At 45.6% G+C, this 14,675-nt stretch overlaps 1 protein-coding gene across 4 annotated transcripts in view; it reads left to right on the top strand.

The window, feature by feature from the left end:
• Positions 1–14,675, top strand: part of mbd2 (methyl-CpG binding domain protein 2) — a 29,329-nt gene that overhangs the window by 2,978 nt on the left and 11,676 nt on the right. For 3 of the 4 annotated variants that reach the window (XR_007039413.1, XM_047373467.1, XM_047373466.1), the window contains exons 2-6: positions 5,966–6,125; positions 7,457–7,597; positions 8,097–8,187; positions 8,268–8,445; positions 10,287–10,414. Coding sequence is in view for 3 of the 4 variants with exons in the window: in XM_047373467.1 (XP_047229423.1) it covers positions 5,966–6,125; positions 7,457–7,597; positions 8,097–8,187; positions 8,268–8,445; positions 10,287–10,404 (688 nt within the window). In the remaining variant the exon portion in view is untranslated. The remainder of the gene's footprint in view (positions 1–5,965; positions 6,126–7,456; positions 7,598–8,096; positions 8,188–8,267; positions 8,446–10,286; positions 10,415–14,675) is intronic. The other variant, XM_047373465.1, reaches the window with a different exon arrangement.

Here is a 14,675-nt window from a genome sequence, read left to right as displayed (position 1 = left end):
CCAGAAGAACCCAGAACATCAATGACTCATGCAGGAGGTGGTCCCAGAAGAACCCAGAACATCAATGACTCATGCAGGAGGTGGTCCCAGAAGAACCCAGAACATCAATGACTCATGCAGGAGGTCCCAGAAGAACCCAGAACATCAATGACTCATGCAGGAGGTCCCAGAAGAACCCAGAACATCAATGACTCATGCAGGAGGTGGTCCCAGAAGAACCCAGAACATCAATGACTCATGCAGGAGGTCCCAGAAGAACCCAGAACATCAATGACTCATGCAGGAGGTGGTCCCAGAAGAACCCAGAACATCAATGACTCATGCAGGAGGTGGTCCCAGAAGAACCCAGAACATCAATGACTCATGCAGGAGGTCCCAGAAGAACCCAGAACATCAATGACTCATGCAGGAGGTGGAACACACTCTCCATCCCCTTTCTGGAAAGTTGGAAACACCACCCTAGTCTGCCACTCCACAGGAATTGTCCCAGTCCAGCATTTGGTATAGCAATCATCTCAAGCACTGCCCCAGCTTCTCTGTAGTTTATAAATGTTTTTTAATAATCTGGACACTTTAACTAATAATTAAAGTAAAGGTTTTGTTTGAACAGACCAGAGAAAGCGAGCAACTTTAACAAGACTTTGAAAATATTGGTTTTAATCAAGAAAAGCTAAACCATCCATCCATCCATTTTCTATACCCGTTTCTTCCACACTGGGTCGCAGGGTCAGCTGGGCCAGCAGTCTATGGGCGAGAGGCAGGGTACACCATGGACAGGTCGCCAGTCCACTGCAGAAGGGTCTAAATTTACTGCATCACTTCCTGTGGTCCTGTTTTTCTTATCAGTTTTTATGACTGCTTTCATTAAAAACCTATTTTAAAAAATTACAACTTACACTAAGGTAACTTTTATATCATACTGAAGCAATGAGCTCATTGTTATTGATCAGGTGCTGACCCGGGCCTTCTGCTGCCCTGAAACTCCATCAGTCATTCCCAGGCTTTCTTCTCCTTTAGTCTGGTTTCTCATCATGTTTCTTCAGATCAGATCAAACAGGACCCTGCAGCTATGTTTTCTCTGCTGCTGCATCAGGTCACACAGGAAGAAGCTCCAGCTGCAGCCCTGCAGCGAGGCGGCGGCTGTCATCACTTCCTGTGATCGGTGGCCGAGGCTCGGCTTTGCCAGCAGCTCTGTCACTTCCTGAAAGGTTCACTTTCAGTTCTAGCAGTGATGTGACTCATCAGACCTACCAGTAAAGAAATTAGTCAGCAGCTTACTGGAAGAGCAGCAATACCCTGCCGAGGCCTCCAGAGCTGCAGCTCCTGAACCTTGGTTATTAAATTCCCAATGAAAGATTGGAAGGAGCGGATACAGACTTTAAAACAGGAATTTGCAGGCATGTTTTATTTCTGACCTCTTTGGCTCTGGAGCTTTGCATATTTGCCGGATTCTCACAGCAGGAAGTCGGAATATAAATAGCGGTTTTATTGAAAACACTGAGGTGGCTTCATGGGTTCAGCTACTGCTGATGGCTGCTTCTTCAGCTCCAGAAGCAGCAGGAGATTTGGCTCGATGAGTTTAATTAAAATATCCATCCCCAGATCCAACAGCTAGAACTTCCTTCAGCAATCGATAGAACCTCCTTCATGAGTTTGTAGAACATCCTTCGGCAGTCTGTAGAACCTGCTTCAGGAGCTTCAATTCAATTCATAAATACTTTATTAATCTCAAAGGGAAATTAAATGTTGTCGTAGCTCACAGGTGTAGGTGTCTTCAAAGAGCCGTTGTAGATGCTGATGTCTGTGGGCAGGAAGGATCTCCTGTAGCGCTCCGTCTTACAGCAGATCTGAAGAAGCCTCTGACTGAAGACACTCTGTTGTTGTAGGACAGTCTCATGAAGAGGATGATCAGGGTTCTCCATAATGTTCTTCATTTTATGAAGAATCCGTCTTTCCACAATGATCTTCAGAGGTTCCAGAGGAGTTCCCAGAACAGAACCAGACTTCTTTATCAGCATGTTGAGCTTTTTTAAGTCCCTGGTTCTGATGCTGCTTCCCCAGCAGATGATGGTAGAAGAGATCAGACTCTCCACAACAGACTTATAGAAGATATGCAGCATCTTGCTGCAAACACCAAAGAACCTAAGCTTCCTCAAGAAGTACAGTCTGCTCTGTCCCTTCTTGTAGATGGCTTCACAGTTGCATCTCCACTCTAGTCTGTTGTCCAGGTGAACACCGAGGTATTTATACTCCTCCACCACCTCCACTTCTTCTCCCATGATAGAAATAGTTTTTGACTTATTCCTGTTTCTCTTAAAATCTACAATCATCTCCTTTGTTTTATTCACGTTCAAGATGAGATGATTGTTTCCACACCATGCCACAAAGCGGTCCACCACCTTCCTGTACTCAGCTTCTTGTCCATCTCTGATCCACCAACAACTCCAGAATCATCTGAGTATTTCTGCAGATGACAGGAGTCTGTCTTGTACTGGAAGTCTGAGGTGTACAGAGTGAAAAGGAATGGTGAGAGTAAAGTCCCCTGTGGTGCTCCTGTGCTGCTGACTACCTGGTTAGACTCACAACCCTTCAGTCTCACAAACTGTGGTCTGTTTGTCAGGTAGTCTTTGATCCAGGAGATTGTTGAGGCCTCCACCTGAGTCTTCTGGAGTTTCTGACAAAGAAAATCAGGTTGGATTGTGTTAAATGTTCTGGAGAAATCAAGGAACATGATCCTCACAGTGCTACTGGCTTTGTCCAGATGACAGTGGGTTTGTTGACGCAGGTGTATGATGGCATCTTCAACTCCAACTCCACAGAGATAAGCTAACTGAAGGAGGTCCTGATGGTTTATTGTTTGCTTACTCAGGTGGGCCAACAGGAGTCTCTCTAGGACCTTCATGATGTGAGATGTCAGGGCAACAGGTCTATAGTCATTGAGGACTGATGGGTGAGTTTTCTTTGGTACCGGAACAAGACAGAGGTCTTCCACAACACCGGAACCTTCTTCTGGGCCAGGCTAAGGTTGAAGAGGTGCTGCAGAATCCCACAGAGCTGCTCTGCACAGACCTTCAGGATTCTAGGGTTGACATGATCTGGACCTGCAGCCTATTTCCGATTCAGTCTCTCCAGTTGTCTCTTCACTTGACTTCTTGAGACACACATGTGGAAGGGGGAAGCAAAGGAAGCATCAGCATCTTCTGATATGGTTGAAGGCAAACATGTAGAAGCAGAAGGGTCTAGGGCTGAGGTGGAAGATAAAAAATGTGAGGTGTTACTGGACAGCTGTGGGTCCTGTGGGTCAAAGGAAGGTGGGATGTCTGTTTGGCTGTGAGCAGGAGAGGAGGATGCTGAGCTTCTTTCTGAACTGAACCTATTGAAGAATGTGTTCAGTTCATTGGCTCTGTCCAGACCTCCATCAGTCTGATCTTCCTTCTGCTTGAAGCCTGTGATCTTCTTCATCCCTGTCCACACATCTCTGATATTGTTTTGCTGGAGCTTGCTCTCCAGCTTCTTCTTGTACACCTCCTTGCTGTCTCTTATCTTGACTTTAAGTTGCTTCTGTAAACTCCTCAATAATTCTCTGTCTCCCTCTCTGAAGGCTCTTTTTTTCTTGTTAAGCAGGTCCTTCAGGTCACTGGTGATCCAAGGTTTGTTATTGGGGAAGCATCTCACGGTTCTGGTGGGGATGATGTTATCCTCACAGAAGTTTATATAGTCGGTTACACACTCAGTCATGGCATTGATGTCCTCTCCATGTGGCTGGCACAGTGCGTCCCAGTCTGTAGCCTCAAAGCAACCTTGCAGAGCTTCTTCAGCTTCCTGTGACCATTTTCCCCCAGTCCTCTTTATTACAGGTTGCCTCTGAACAAGGGGCTTATATTTCGAGCAGAGAAAAACAAGATTGTGATCTGATTTGCCTAGAGGAGGTCTTGCTGTAGAGATGTATGAGTCCTTGTTGAAACGTTGGAAGTGTAGCAGAGAATGAAGCATGGTTAAAATCACCAGAAATTGCCACAAAAGCATTGGGCTTTTGTGTCTGTAGCTTAGCAACAACTGAGCTGATGGCATCACATGCAGTGTCAGCAACAGCGGAAGGTGGAACGTAAACTGTTGCCAAAATAACACTGGTGAACTCTCTGGGTAAATAATATGGATGAAAACTTACTGCCAACAGTTCAATATCTGGACTGCAGAGATGACACTTCACAGTAACATGTCCTGGATTACACCATCTGTTGTTCACAAGTACTGCCAGTCCACCTCCTTTACATTTGCCGCTCCTCTTTAAATCTCTGTCTGCTCGTATGGTTAAAAAGCCCGGCAGAGAGACGCTGGAGTCGGGGATATGATCCTGCAGTCATGTCTCAGTAAAACACATAATACTGCATGCTAGGTACTCTGGCTGGGTCCTTTGTAGGGCTTGGAGTTCATCCAACTTGTTTCCCAACGATCTCACATTGCCCATCATAACCGACGGAAGAGATGGTTTGAACTTCCTCCTTCTCTCTCTTCTCTCTTAGCTCCTGCTCTGCATCCACGGCATCTCCTTTTCAACTCATCAGGGATTTGGGGTTGTAGCTGAAGTATTATTTGAGCTTTTGAGATATTAATCAACTGCTTCCGGTTGTAAGAAACAACCCCGTTGCCATGGCAATGCCTCATAACAAATGTCCAAAAATAGAAAGTATTAAGAAAAATCCTCCAAGCTGCACAGCATCCGACACCGGAGTGGACAGTTGTCCAAAAAAAATCAACTGTACAAGAGGAATAGTTCCCAAAAAATAATAAATCAGAATCAAAAGTAACATAGCTACTCCAACCTGCTGCCACCTTGAGCGGCGCAATTCTAGAATTAATTTTATTTTATTTTATTTTATTTTATTTTATTTTAGAATTAAAGCTTGTAGAACCTCCTCCAGCAGGACTAACTCTCGGCTGGTTTTCTATCTGACCTCATCATCTCTTACATCATTGTGAAGGAATCATGGTCCACTCTTCATTCCAACGTGGCTTCAGCCCATTGAGGCTTTGCTTCTGCGCTGTTCCACCACAGCATTTTAATTAGGTTAACGCCCGGACTTTGACTAGGCCATTGCAACCCCTTAATTCTATTTCAGCCATCCTGCTGTAGATCTACTGCTGTGTTTGTGATCATTGTTCTGTTGATGACCCGGTTTGGACCAAGCTTCAGCTGGACTCACATCTAGAATACTACATGTTCCACTCAGTGACTGCAAGGTACCCAGGTCCTTTGGCCAGACATGGTGCTGTGCTTTATGGACTAACATCTCTCCTTTGGTCTCATCTGATGGGGAGCAAGGGTTGGCTCTCTAAGGTCATTGCTGATGTCTTTCCGCCCTGGCCTGTATGCTGCAGAGCAACAAACTTCCTGACAGGCTGCAGTTATAGAGGTTCTCCCACTGAGAATCAGTTCATAAAGACCGGATCATGTCTGTTTTGCCCTGATAAGTAGAACCCTGAAGGATCTAGGGTATGTTTAAACTGTGTGTGATACTGTAGTGTCTGCAGACACTGAGCCGGTCAGCTGTGGTTTATCTCAGAATAAGTTAACCTGACCCGATTCTCGGCTTCATGGTTCTGTTTGTCCCAGTTGTGTCACTGTGACTTTATTCTGATACCGACCACACGTTTCATCTGTCATTACCAGAAGAATTTCATCTGTTACTGAGCTGCTTAGTTATTTTTCCCCTAAAGTGAAAAAATCTGATAAAAACCGAAGTCTGGTTAATGGAAGGTGAATATAAAGAAATGATGGATGCTTCAGGAGTTTTCCAGCATATTTTAATTCAGGAGAACATTTTTAAAACTTTTCCATTAAAAACTGAAGCCATCAGGAACAGCAGGACAACTTTCTCAGCTTCTCCTCACTTCATCTACTGACGGATCTGAACGTCTGTAGGGTTTCATCATCAGTGACCTTATTTTCCTCTGTCTCCTTCAGTCCGACAGGGAAGAAGTTCCGAAGTAAGCCTCAGCTGTCCCGTTACCTTGGAAACACCGTGGACCTGGCATGTTTCGACTTCCGCACAGGGAAGATGATGCCCGGAAAACTGCAGAAGAACAAGCAGAGATTCCGACACGACGCGCACAGCCTGGCTAAGGTAACAGGAATGGATCCCACCTGGGGGCAAAGCTTAGACAGATTATTGGATTAACAGAGATCTTCCTGCTGGGAGCTGAAACAGAGTCAGGCCATTTGATGTGTCCGGTTCTGTTGTCCCCGTCAACTGAGCTGTTTATCCTCACATGCTTTTAGTCCTGTGAGTCTCTGTCTGAGCTCTGACTCTTCTCTGTGGTGGGACTGGGATCTGTCCGACCTCCGTGGGTGTTTCCAGTCCGACCCGTCTCAGTTCTGTGGAAGTTTCTGCTCTGACTCAACTCTGGTGTGGTTGGTGTCCATCCTGTTGGTTTCTCAGTCTGGTTTCAGTCTCGCCTGACTCATTCTCAGGGTAGCTCTGTGCCTTTTAAACTTGTTGACTCGGACCGTCCGGTTCTCAGTAGTGGTGTGAACCGAACCTTTTCCTCTTTGTCAGAATCAGTCTGGACCACAGAAACACATCATGTGTTTTATCAGGGTTTTCATAGGATAGTTTTCAGTTCGGTGAATCTGTTCAGAGTCAGACGTTTGTGCAGAAATCTTTTCAACATTCCTTTTAGATGCTGGAATCTGTTCAATCTTGAGAATCTGCTGAGCTTTCAAAGATATCTCTTAGGGTCAGGAATCTGTTCAGAAGCAGGAAATGGTCAGGTTCTGAAACAGAGTGAAAAAGCAGCCGAAGCCCAAAGAAAAACCCAGAGGACCTAGTTATCAGGAACACTTTCAAGGTTTTTGAATCAGAAACTGAAAGAACCAAATGTTGCTAAAGGTCATTTCTGTACATTCAACTACAGACTCCCGCCAGCACCGACCCAAAGTCACAGAATAACCAGTAATAACCAGTAAAAGCCTTTGCTCTGCAGACAGGATCCTGGTAATTTAAGCAGGTAAAATGCTAATTAGAACTACAACAAAAACTGTTAATCAGTCCGGCTGCTACACTCAGCAGAACTGCTGGAACTGGTTTCCTGGAACCAACCCGGCGTTTAACAGCCCATACATATTTTAAAAGGACTGAGCTGCATGTTAGCCTGCCTTATCTGTTCAGATGTGTGTTCAGAACCATGGCAGAAGCAGTTAAATGTCTAGGATGATGATCGTTCTGCTTCTGCAGGCTGGAATCAGGTGTGTGTGTGCGCTGACTCTATTCACACGTCACTCAGGAACACACTCTTGCGCTTCCTGTTGTTGCCACGGCGATGAGTTAACCCTGCAGCTCCCGATGACTGACGGGTTTATGTTTCCGTCTCTGGTTCAGGAAGTAGATTCAGGGAGGGAAGTAAGGAGCTGGGAGCTGGGAAGACAACACCAACACTTTTCCGTTTTCCTCCCCAGGGAGGCAAACCGGACCTGAACACAGCTTTGCCCATCAGGCAGACAGCGTCCATCTTCAAACAACCCGTTACCAAGGTTACAAGTCACCCTGGAAACAAGGTGAAGACAGATCTGCAGAGAGCCATCGAGCAGCCCCGACAGGTGAGACCCAGACACCTCAGGGGGGGTCCAGAGCGTCACACATCAGGTGAAGGTGTGAATGGTTGTCATGGCAACCAGAGCCACGAGAAGGTGCTGGGGGGTCATGGGAAATAAGCTCTGAGATGAAATGATGGACGAGAAGAATTATGTTATAATTATAAATACATGAACACATGGACACAGTTTACCCATTTAATGGAATCCAGTCAGCCATAACATTATGACCACATGCCACCAGAACAGTTCTAATCCTCCTCTTGCAGCTGTAGAGAGGCTCTGATCCAACTGTCTGAACTGCACAGTTTGTTTCTTTGGTCCTGACAGGAAGTCCTGCTGCCTGATGTATCCCAGCCCCTGACAGGAGACACGGGAACCTGAGGGTTTCTCCCGGCAGCGGTCAGGACGTTGTAGCTGACCGTGGTCCTGTGGCTGCATTCACTCCAGGATGTTCAGAAAGTTTTCAGTTTGGGATTAACAGGTGATGTGTTTGTGTCCGCAGCTGTTCTGGGAGAAGCGGCTGAAAGGTCTGCGGTCGTCGGACGTCACAGAGCAGGTCCTTCGTACGATGGATCTACCCAAAGGCCTGCAGGGTAATCCCCTAACTTCATGCTGAACCAGCTTCCTGCTTCCGGTTTGTCCTCTGATCTTCCCATCCTCCTCATCTCTGCAGGTGTCGGTCCAGACTCCAGCGACGATGTTCTGCTTTCAGCCATCGCCAGCGCTCTGCACATGAGCTCGGCCCCGATCACAGGCCAGACGTCCGTGGCTGCTGAGAAGAACCCGGCTATTTGGCTGAACACGTCGCAGCCACTCTGCAAGGCCTTCACAGTGACAGACGAGCAGATCCGGTGAGACGCCAACTCCCAGGATGTTGAGAACACGGGCCAGAGTCAGGAAAAGTGAAGAGTGCAGGGAGATGCAGTTGTAAAGTTTGAATGAATTATACTGCAAGCTTTTTCTGTGGTTTAGTTCAAAGAGTCTGACTGATCTGAAATACAAATGAAAACCGAAACAAGCTGGAACCATTTAACTTAAGGATTTTCCAGGTCTGGATTAGACTGGAAAATAAGGAATGCAAAAATATTTTTCTCCCAGCATGTGCATATTTACTTGGTTCAAGATGGAGAAAGTTGGCAAAAGTTCTCAGCAGGTTCCTCAGGAAATGTTGGGATTGGCTGGAATCAGACTGGATGTGGTGATTTTCTTATTGCTTCTCGCAAACCATCAAGGCACTTCTGGCAGTCAGACAGCAGGGGGCACTGTGGGAACAGTCTGCACATTCACTAAATCCATCAGTAGATTCTTCACACTTTTATTACCTCTTCTTCCTAGTATTTTCTCTCTGTATCTCTGTATCCATCTTCCTCGTTCCCGATGTTTCCTGTTCTTCTTCTCTTTCCTCTTCCTTTCATCCCTTCTTGACTTCATTTTCTGCACCTGTCCAGTATTGCATCCTTTTCTTCCTCTGTTTTCTTCTTTCATTTGCAACCCTCCTCCTCTCACCTTTCTCCCTCCAGCATTATTCCCTTCTGCTCCTCCTCATTTTTTATCTCTTCCCTCCATTAATTTCCCATTCTTTCTCCATCCCTCCTCTCTGACTCTCCGGCTGAATGTGCCTGTCATCCCAAATTGCTCCCATTCCTCTCCTCTGCCACCCTCTTCCCCTTCGCCATGTTTCATTCCTCTTTGTGTTTTTCATTTTTCTCTTCCGTGTTGGAAATAATGTAAAAGCAGGAGGATTCTGGTCCTTTGTCACGGGTTTATCTAGATTCCTGCGGTTTGTACCATGTGGATTCAGTCCAGCAGCTCCATGTTTTAGTGGTTCCAGTTCTGTTCACTGCAGCCCATTGCACAAACATCAACCTCATCCCATATCATGCTTTGCTCACAGATTCCTGAATATTTGAGTCTGGTTGTTAAGGTGGACAGAGCACACAGCAGCTTTGCTGTGGTGCTACACTCTGTTTCCACACTGAACATCACAGTTGTGCTGGGAGCGTTCTCGTCTCTGAAACTTGAAGCTTTAAGTCTGATCGATGGAAAGTTTCAGCTGGAGAAAATGTTCAATGTTGAAGGAGAAAGCCTCTTGTTTCTGTTGGAGAAGGACTTAGGTTTGCAAAGCTGCATCTGAATGAAGGACCGGACCTCTGGAGCAGATGAGACCAAAGTAGAGATGTTTGACCAGGATCCACATCTCCATGTTTTGAGGAAACCAAACAAACCATATCAGGAAAAAACACCCCATAACAAATAGTAAAGCACGGTGGTGGAGGGAAGAGGATGGGGTCCACCACATGAGTCCTAATTCTGAACAGATTCCAAAAACTGTAATTATCAGCCTCCTGACTCTGAACAAAACCCAACAACTAAACAGTTCCTGACCCTAAACACATTCCTGAACAGAGTTCTGCTAAATCTGATCAGATTTTCAACAAACTCCTCAAGCAAGGATGCGTTTCTTCTCCATATTTGCTCATTTATGCATAATAGTACTGTTGATATGGAACCTGTTGTGTGTTTTTGTACTCTAGAGGAGAGCCTGGTAAAACCCTGGAGCTTAAATTTCTCAGTGATGAAGCAGAAAGAGGTCCAGTGAGAGCAGCAGGGTTCAAAGCTGGGTAGAGCTGGATATAACTCTGGTCTGAGCTCAGTGAATGTGAACAGAGGCTGAACATGTCTGTGTCTGCAGGGAGCAGGAGCTGAAGGTGTACCAGGCCCGGAGGAGCCTTCAGGAGGCGCTGACGGCCGACAGTTTAGCGAGGGCAGCCGAAAACACCCGGGAGCTGCTCCAAGGAAAGACGGCCTGAAGACGGACAGGTGAGTCAGGGGAACCGGGCTCACAGCTGGGCCATGGCGGGCTGCACCGCACATTCTGTGGATGAAGGCTGACCTTTGCTGGTTGTCATGGTAACTGATATGCAGACAAGGTCCAAGGGTTAAGGTGAACGAGAGAAGCAGAGAGACAGCAAAGGATTTTATTTAAACCCGGAAGAATCCAGATTTAATGAATCTGGAACCGATCACTTCACAGATCTTAGTTCTGATCTCTGTTTATTCAAAGCCTCAGGAACCATCAGAGGAGAGTAAAGTTTACAGACTCCAACAGATGGGACCATGAGCTGCACCATCAAAGGATTTCAGCTCAACAGATTATTTTATGCCCACACCAGAACCTCCTGTTTCTGTGTCAATTTTGTTCCCATTTCTTCCCCCGACACCTAAAGATCTTCCTGCATCAAAGATACCAGTCCATGAAGAGGTCCAGCTGTTTTCTCCCATTCTTCCTGCAAACACATCTTAAGTAGTTCGACATTACAGAGTCACGGTCCAGTTTCTGGTTCTTAAGTTCTCCACCGTTCTCTATAAGGGACGGCTCAGGACAGCAGGTGTCCCGGTCCGTACCCTCTTCTTCCTCAGCCATGCCTTTAGAAGTTCTTTTGGACTGGGGTTGCTTTAACATCTCTCTTGGACTTTTCCACTTCCATTCTGACATCACAGAGGAGGAAACGAGGTTTTCCCCATACCATGATACATCCCCAAACTTCACAAAACTCCTGCAAAACGAGGAGCAGAGCATCGATTTCTGCACTCCGATTTAATGGCTGGTACACAAATATCTGGTCCAGGGGCAGCGTCCACATCTCTGGGCTCAGATCATCACACAGCAGGAATGTGGTCTGACAGGTCCACATCACTGTTGGAAGAAATGGAGGAAGAGGAGCATCCAGCCCACATTTCCACATATTTTTTACTTTGACAATGTACTGCACTTTCTCAAAGCTCTCTTCTCACACTCTGACTGACTTGCTCCTAAATATGCTCTTCTGTATGTTATCTATGTTTCTCCTCTCAGATTTTATTTCTCTTATACAAATATCTTCTGTGACTCTTTAAATTCTGCTCCTCACGCTCAAACCTTCTCCGCTCTCGGATAAAACCTGCGCTCTTATGTCTGCTCTCGCTGTAAGAACAACAGCTGCCCCTGAACGACAGTTAAGATATGGTCATTCTTTTGGCCGGACCTGTTGCTAGACGGAGATACCAGTTTGATCCAGGAGACCAAAGAAAATCTGCAAGCAGCGACAGCAGAGCTCAGAGCGTAGGCCAGTGTCAGCGGAGAACGTTTGGGTGTGAGGTCACAGAAGATGTTGGTGAAGGAGAAATGAAATCTGAGCAACATACTTCAACTGTAAATATGAACATTTGTGGGCAGTCAAGATTTTGAGTTAGAGCAGCACAGTCTCTGAGTGTAAATATGTGGAATACAGCTTTTAATTTGAATATTAAGCTCCTTATCTTGGAAGGAACAATCCCTCACAATGTTGGGATTTATGGCCGACAACAGGCAGGATATCCCTTTTCCTCTTTGCTCCATCATCATCCCACCCCAGATGCTTCAGAGAATCTTTCATAGACCTTCTCTGAGGAACGTTGTTCAGGGATTTTTCTGCCACACCTGGTGTCAAACTGGAGATCCTCTTATCATTACAGCTTCTTCTGAAGTGGACCTTCATTCTGCTGTAAACCAAACCCGTGTCTGTGTCTCTGGGAGGAAACCAGCATGTTTTTCTCTACAGAACCTGTCACTGTGTGTTAGCTGTGCTGCAGATGCTGATGTAATTCCCTGCGTCTGAATGAAACTTAGGGATGCAGTCCAGTCCCTGAGGGGTTTGTTAAACATGCATGAATGTTCAGAGTGTTTTAAGGCAGACGGATGGAGACTGAGGATGGTGATGTTTCTGCAGACGGGATCAGGATTGAAACTCTCAGGTGGGGCCTCAATAGTTCATCATATCTTGGTGATGAATGGTTACCAGCATCCATGTTTTAAACAGTTGGACCTCAGCTGTGATGTTCTGGTTCTGAAATGCTGTGCCAGATGTAACAGGTGGACACCTTACCAGAAAGATCAAATGTTGTCTCTTCAGTCCACAGAATATTTTGCCAAAGATCTTGGAGATCATCAAGATGTGAGACGGGCCTTTATGTTCTTTTGGGTCAGCAGTGGTTCTGGCCTTTGAACTTTGCCATGGAGGCCACAGTCTCTCTTTCTTATTGTTGAGTAATCACCTCTGACCTTAACTGAAGCAGTGAGGCCTGCAGAGCTTTAGATGTTGTTCTGGGTTCTTCTGGAACCTCCCAATGAGTCCTTGGTGAGCTCCAGGAGTAATGTTGGTACATCGGCTTCTCCTGGGCAGTTTCTCCACTGTTCCATGTTCTCTTCATGCGTGGATGATGGTTCTCCACTGATGGACCGATGGATGTCGGTGACTTTGTTTCTCATCTGTTACTGAATCTCTTTGGATCAGGACATAATGTGTTGATCTAAGAGATCTTTTAGCCTACTTCATGTTGTCAGACTGGTTCTATTTAGGCGATTACTAGATTCTGCAGGTAAGATGGTAATCAGAACTAGGGTTGGATTACGGAACTGAACCAGCCAATGTAGTTTAATTACAGTTAATTTGTGATTTAACCAGGGGAGTAATTACTTTTTCACACAGAGCCAGGCTGGTCTGGATACTGTTTTCACTTATTAATTAAATCATCGCATGGAAACAGTTCATTTGTGTCAATATTGATTAATTAATTGTCTGCAGATAAATAAGTGTTAAACCTGAAGCTCTGGATTAGCGACTGAAAACCTTATATCTCTGGTTTTGTATTATAAAGAACTGATTCAAACATGTCATTAATCATCAAATGACTTTTATTAAAAGAAACTTACTGATATCTAGTGGTGAGCTTGAACATAACAGCCATGTATAAATCTGTTGATCCATTTGGCAGAAGCTTCAATCCAACAGGAGCAAAACATTCAGACTCAAAGTCTTTGACCTGCAGGTCACCCATCAGAGACGACCTGCAGCTCTGAGCCGTCCTAACAGCAGATAAGATAATATCACAAGAATCTATAAAAAGCATAGAAACGGTTTAAACTGAAGCTGTCGGTCAACATGCAGGTAAATTCAGGTGGAGGACCTGAGGACGGCTCAGATTATATCTGTTTACAAAGACAGACTCTTTATTATATTTCTGAAGACATTAATCTGGTGACTTTAACCAGAGCAGAAAAATTGGGAGCATTTTTAGTGGATTAAATTCATCAGATAAACATGAAGTTAAGATTTGTAAATGTTGTCAGGATGTTTGTCCTGATACAGATCTGCAGTTAATGCAGCTGGTGTGTGTGTGTGTGTGTGTGTGTGTGTGTTCGTTTTAAAAGCCCACTGAGGAGGAGCTGTTTTTCTTTTTCTGTGGAGGAATTCATGCAGATTTATGCAGATTGACTCCATGAAGCCGTTTTGACTTAAAGAGACTCTGAGATTCGAGGATTGATTACTGATGGAGGTTTTATTGTAGCTGGACAACAAGCAGCCTCCATCTCCTCTTCACAGCAACCTGTTTCATCTGTTCAGAAACTGTCCAGCAGGTGGCAGTAACATGCTGGGGGAGGAAAACTCATCAAACATCTTTATTTTACTGTTAGAAGCAGATGGACCCGATGATGAAGACCTAAACAAACCTGGAATGAACAGCAAAAAGCTCAACCCTGATTATGCCCCAGAATCTGATCTCTGTTCTTTGTAAAGTGGGTAAAGCCTGATGTGTTGATGTCAGCATGTTATCCCTTGAGTGCAACGCCACAGACTGGACCGTATGGAGCGCAGCCAAGTGTTGCCCTCCCCCACCTGTTGCTGAGAGTTGTTAGTTGGCTGTGCATGATGGCTGAAAGAGCAGATGCTCTTAGAAACCTTTCCCTTGTTAAAACCCCTAACCCATCCGTCCATCCATCATCTGTCCATCCATCCATCTGTCCATCCATCCATCCATCCGTCCGTCCATCATCTGTCCATCCATCCATCCGTCCATCCATCCGTCCATCATCTGTCCATCCATCCATCCGTCCATCCGTACATCCATCCGTACATCCATCCGTCCATCCATCCGTCCATCATCTGTCCATCTGTCCATCCATCCATCCATCCGTCCATCATCTGTCCATCTGTCCATCCATCCGTCCGTCCATCATCTGTCCATCCATCCATCTGTCCATCCATCCATCCGTCCGTCCATC

This window comes from Girardinichthys multiradiatus, chromosome 8, assembly GCF_021462225.1.
Source record: "Girardinichthys multiradiatus isolate DD_20200921_A chromosome 8, DD_fGirMul_XY1, whole genome shotgun sequence".
Taxonomy (NCBI): domain Eukaryota; kingdom Metazoa; phylum Chordata; class Actinopteri; order Cyprinodontiformes; family Goodeidae; genus Girardinichthys; species Girardinichthys multiradiatus.
Note: the sequence above shows the minus strand (reverse complement) of the source record. Positions and strands in the feature narration are given on the sequence as shown.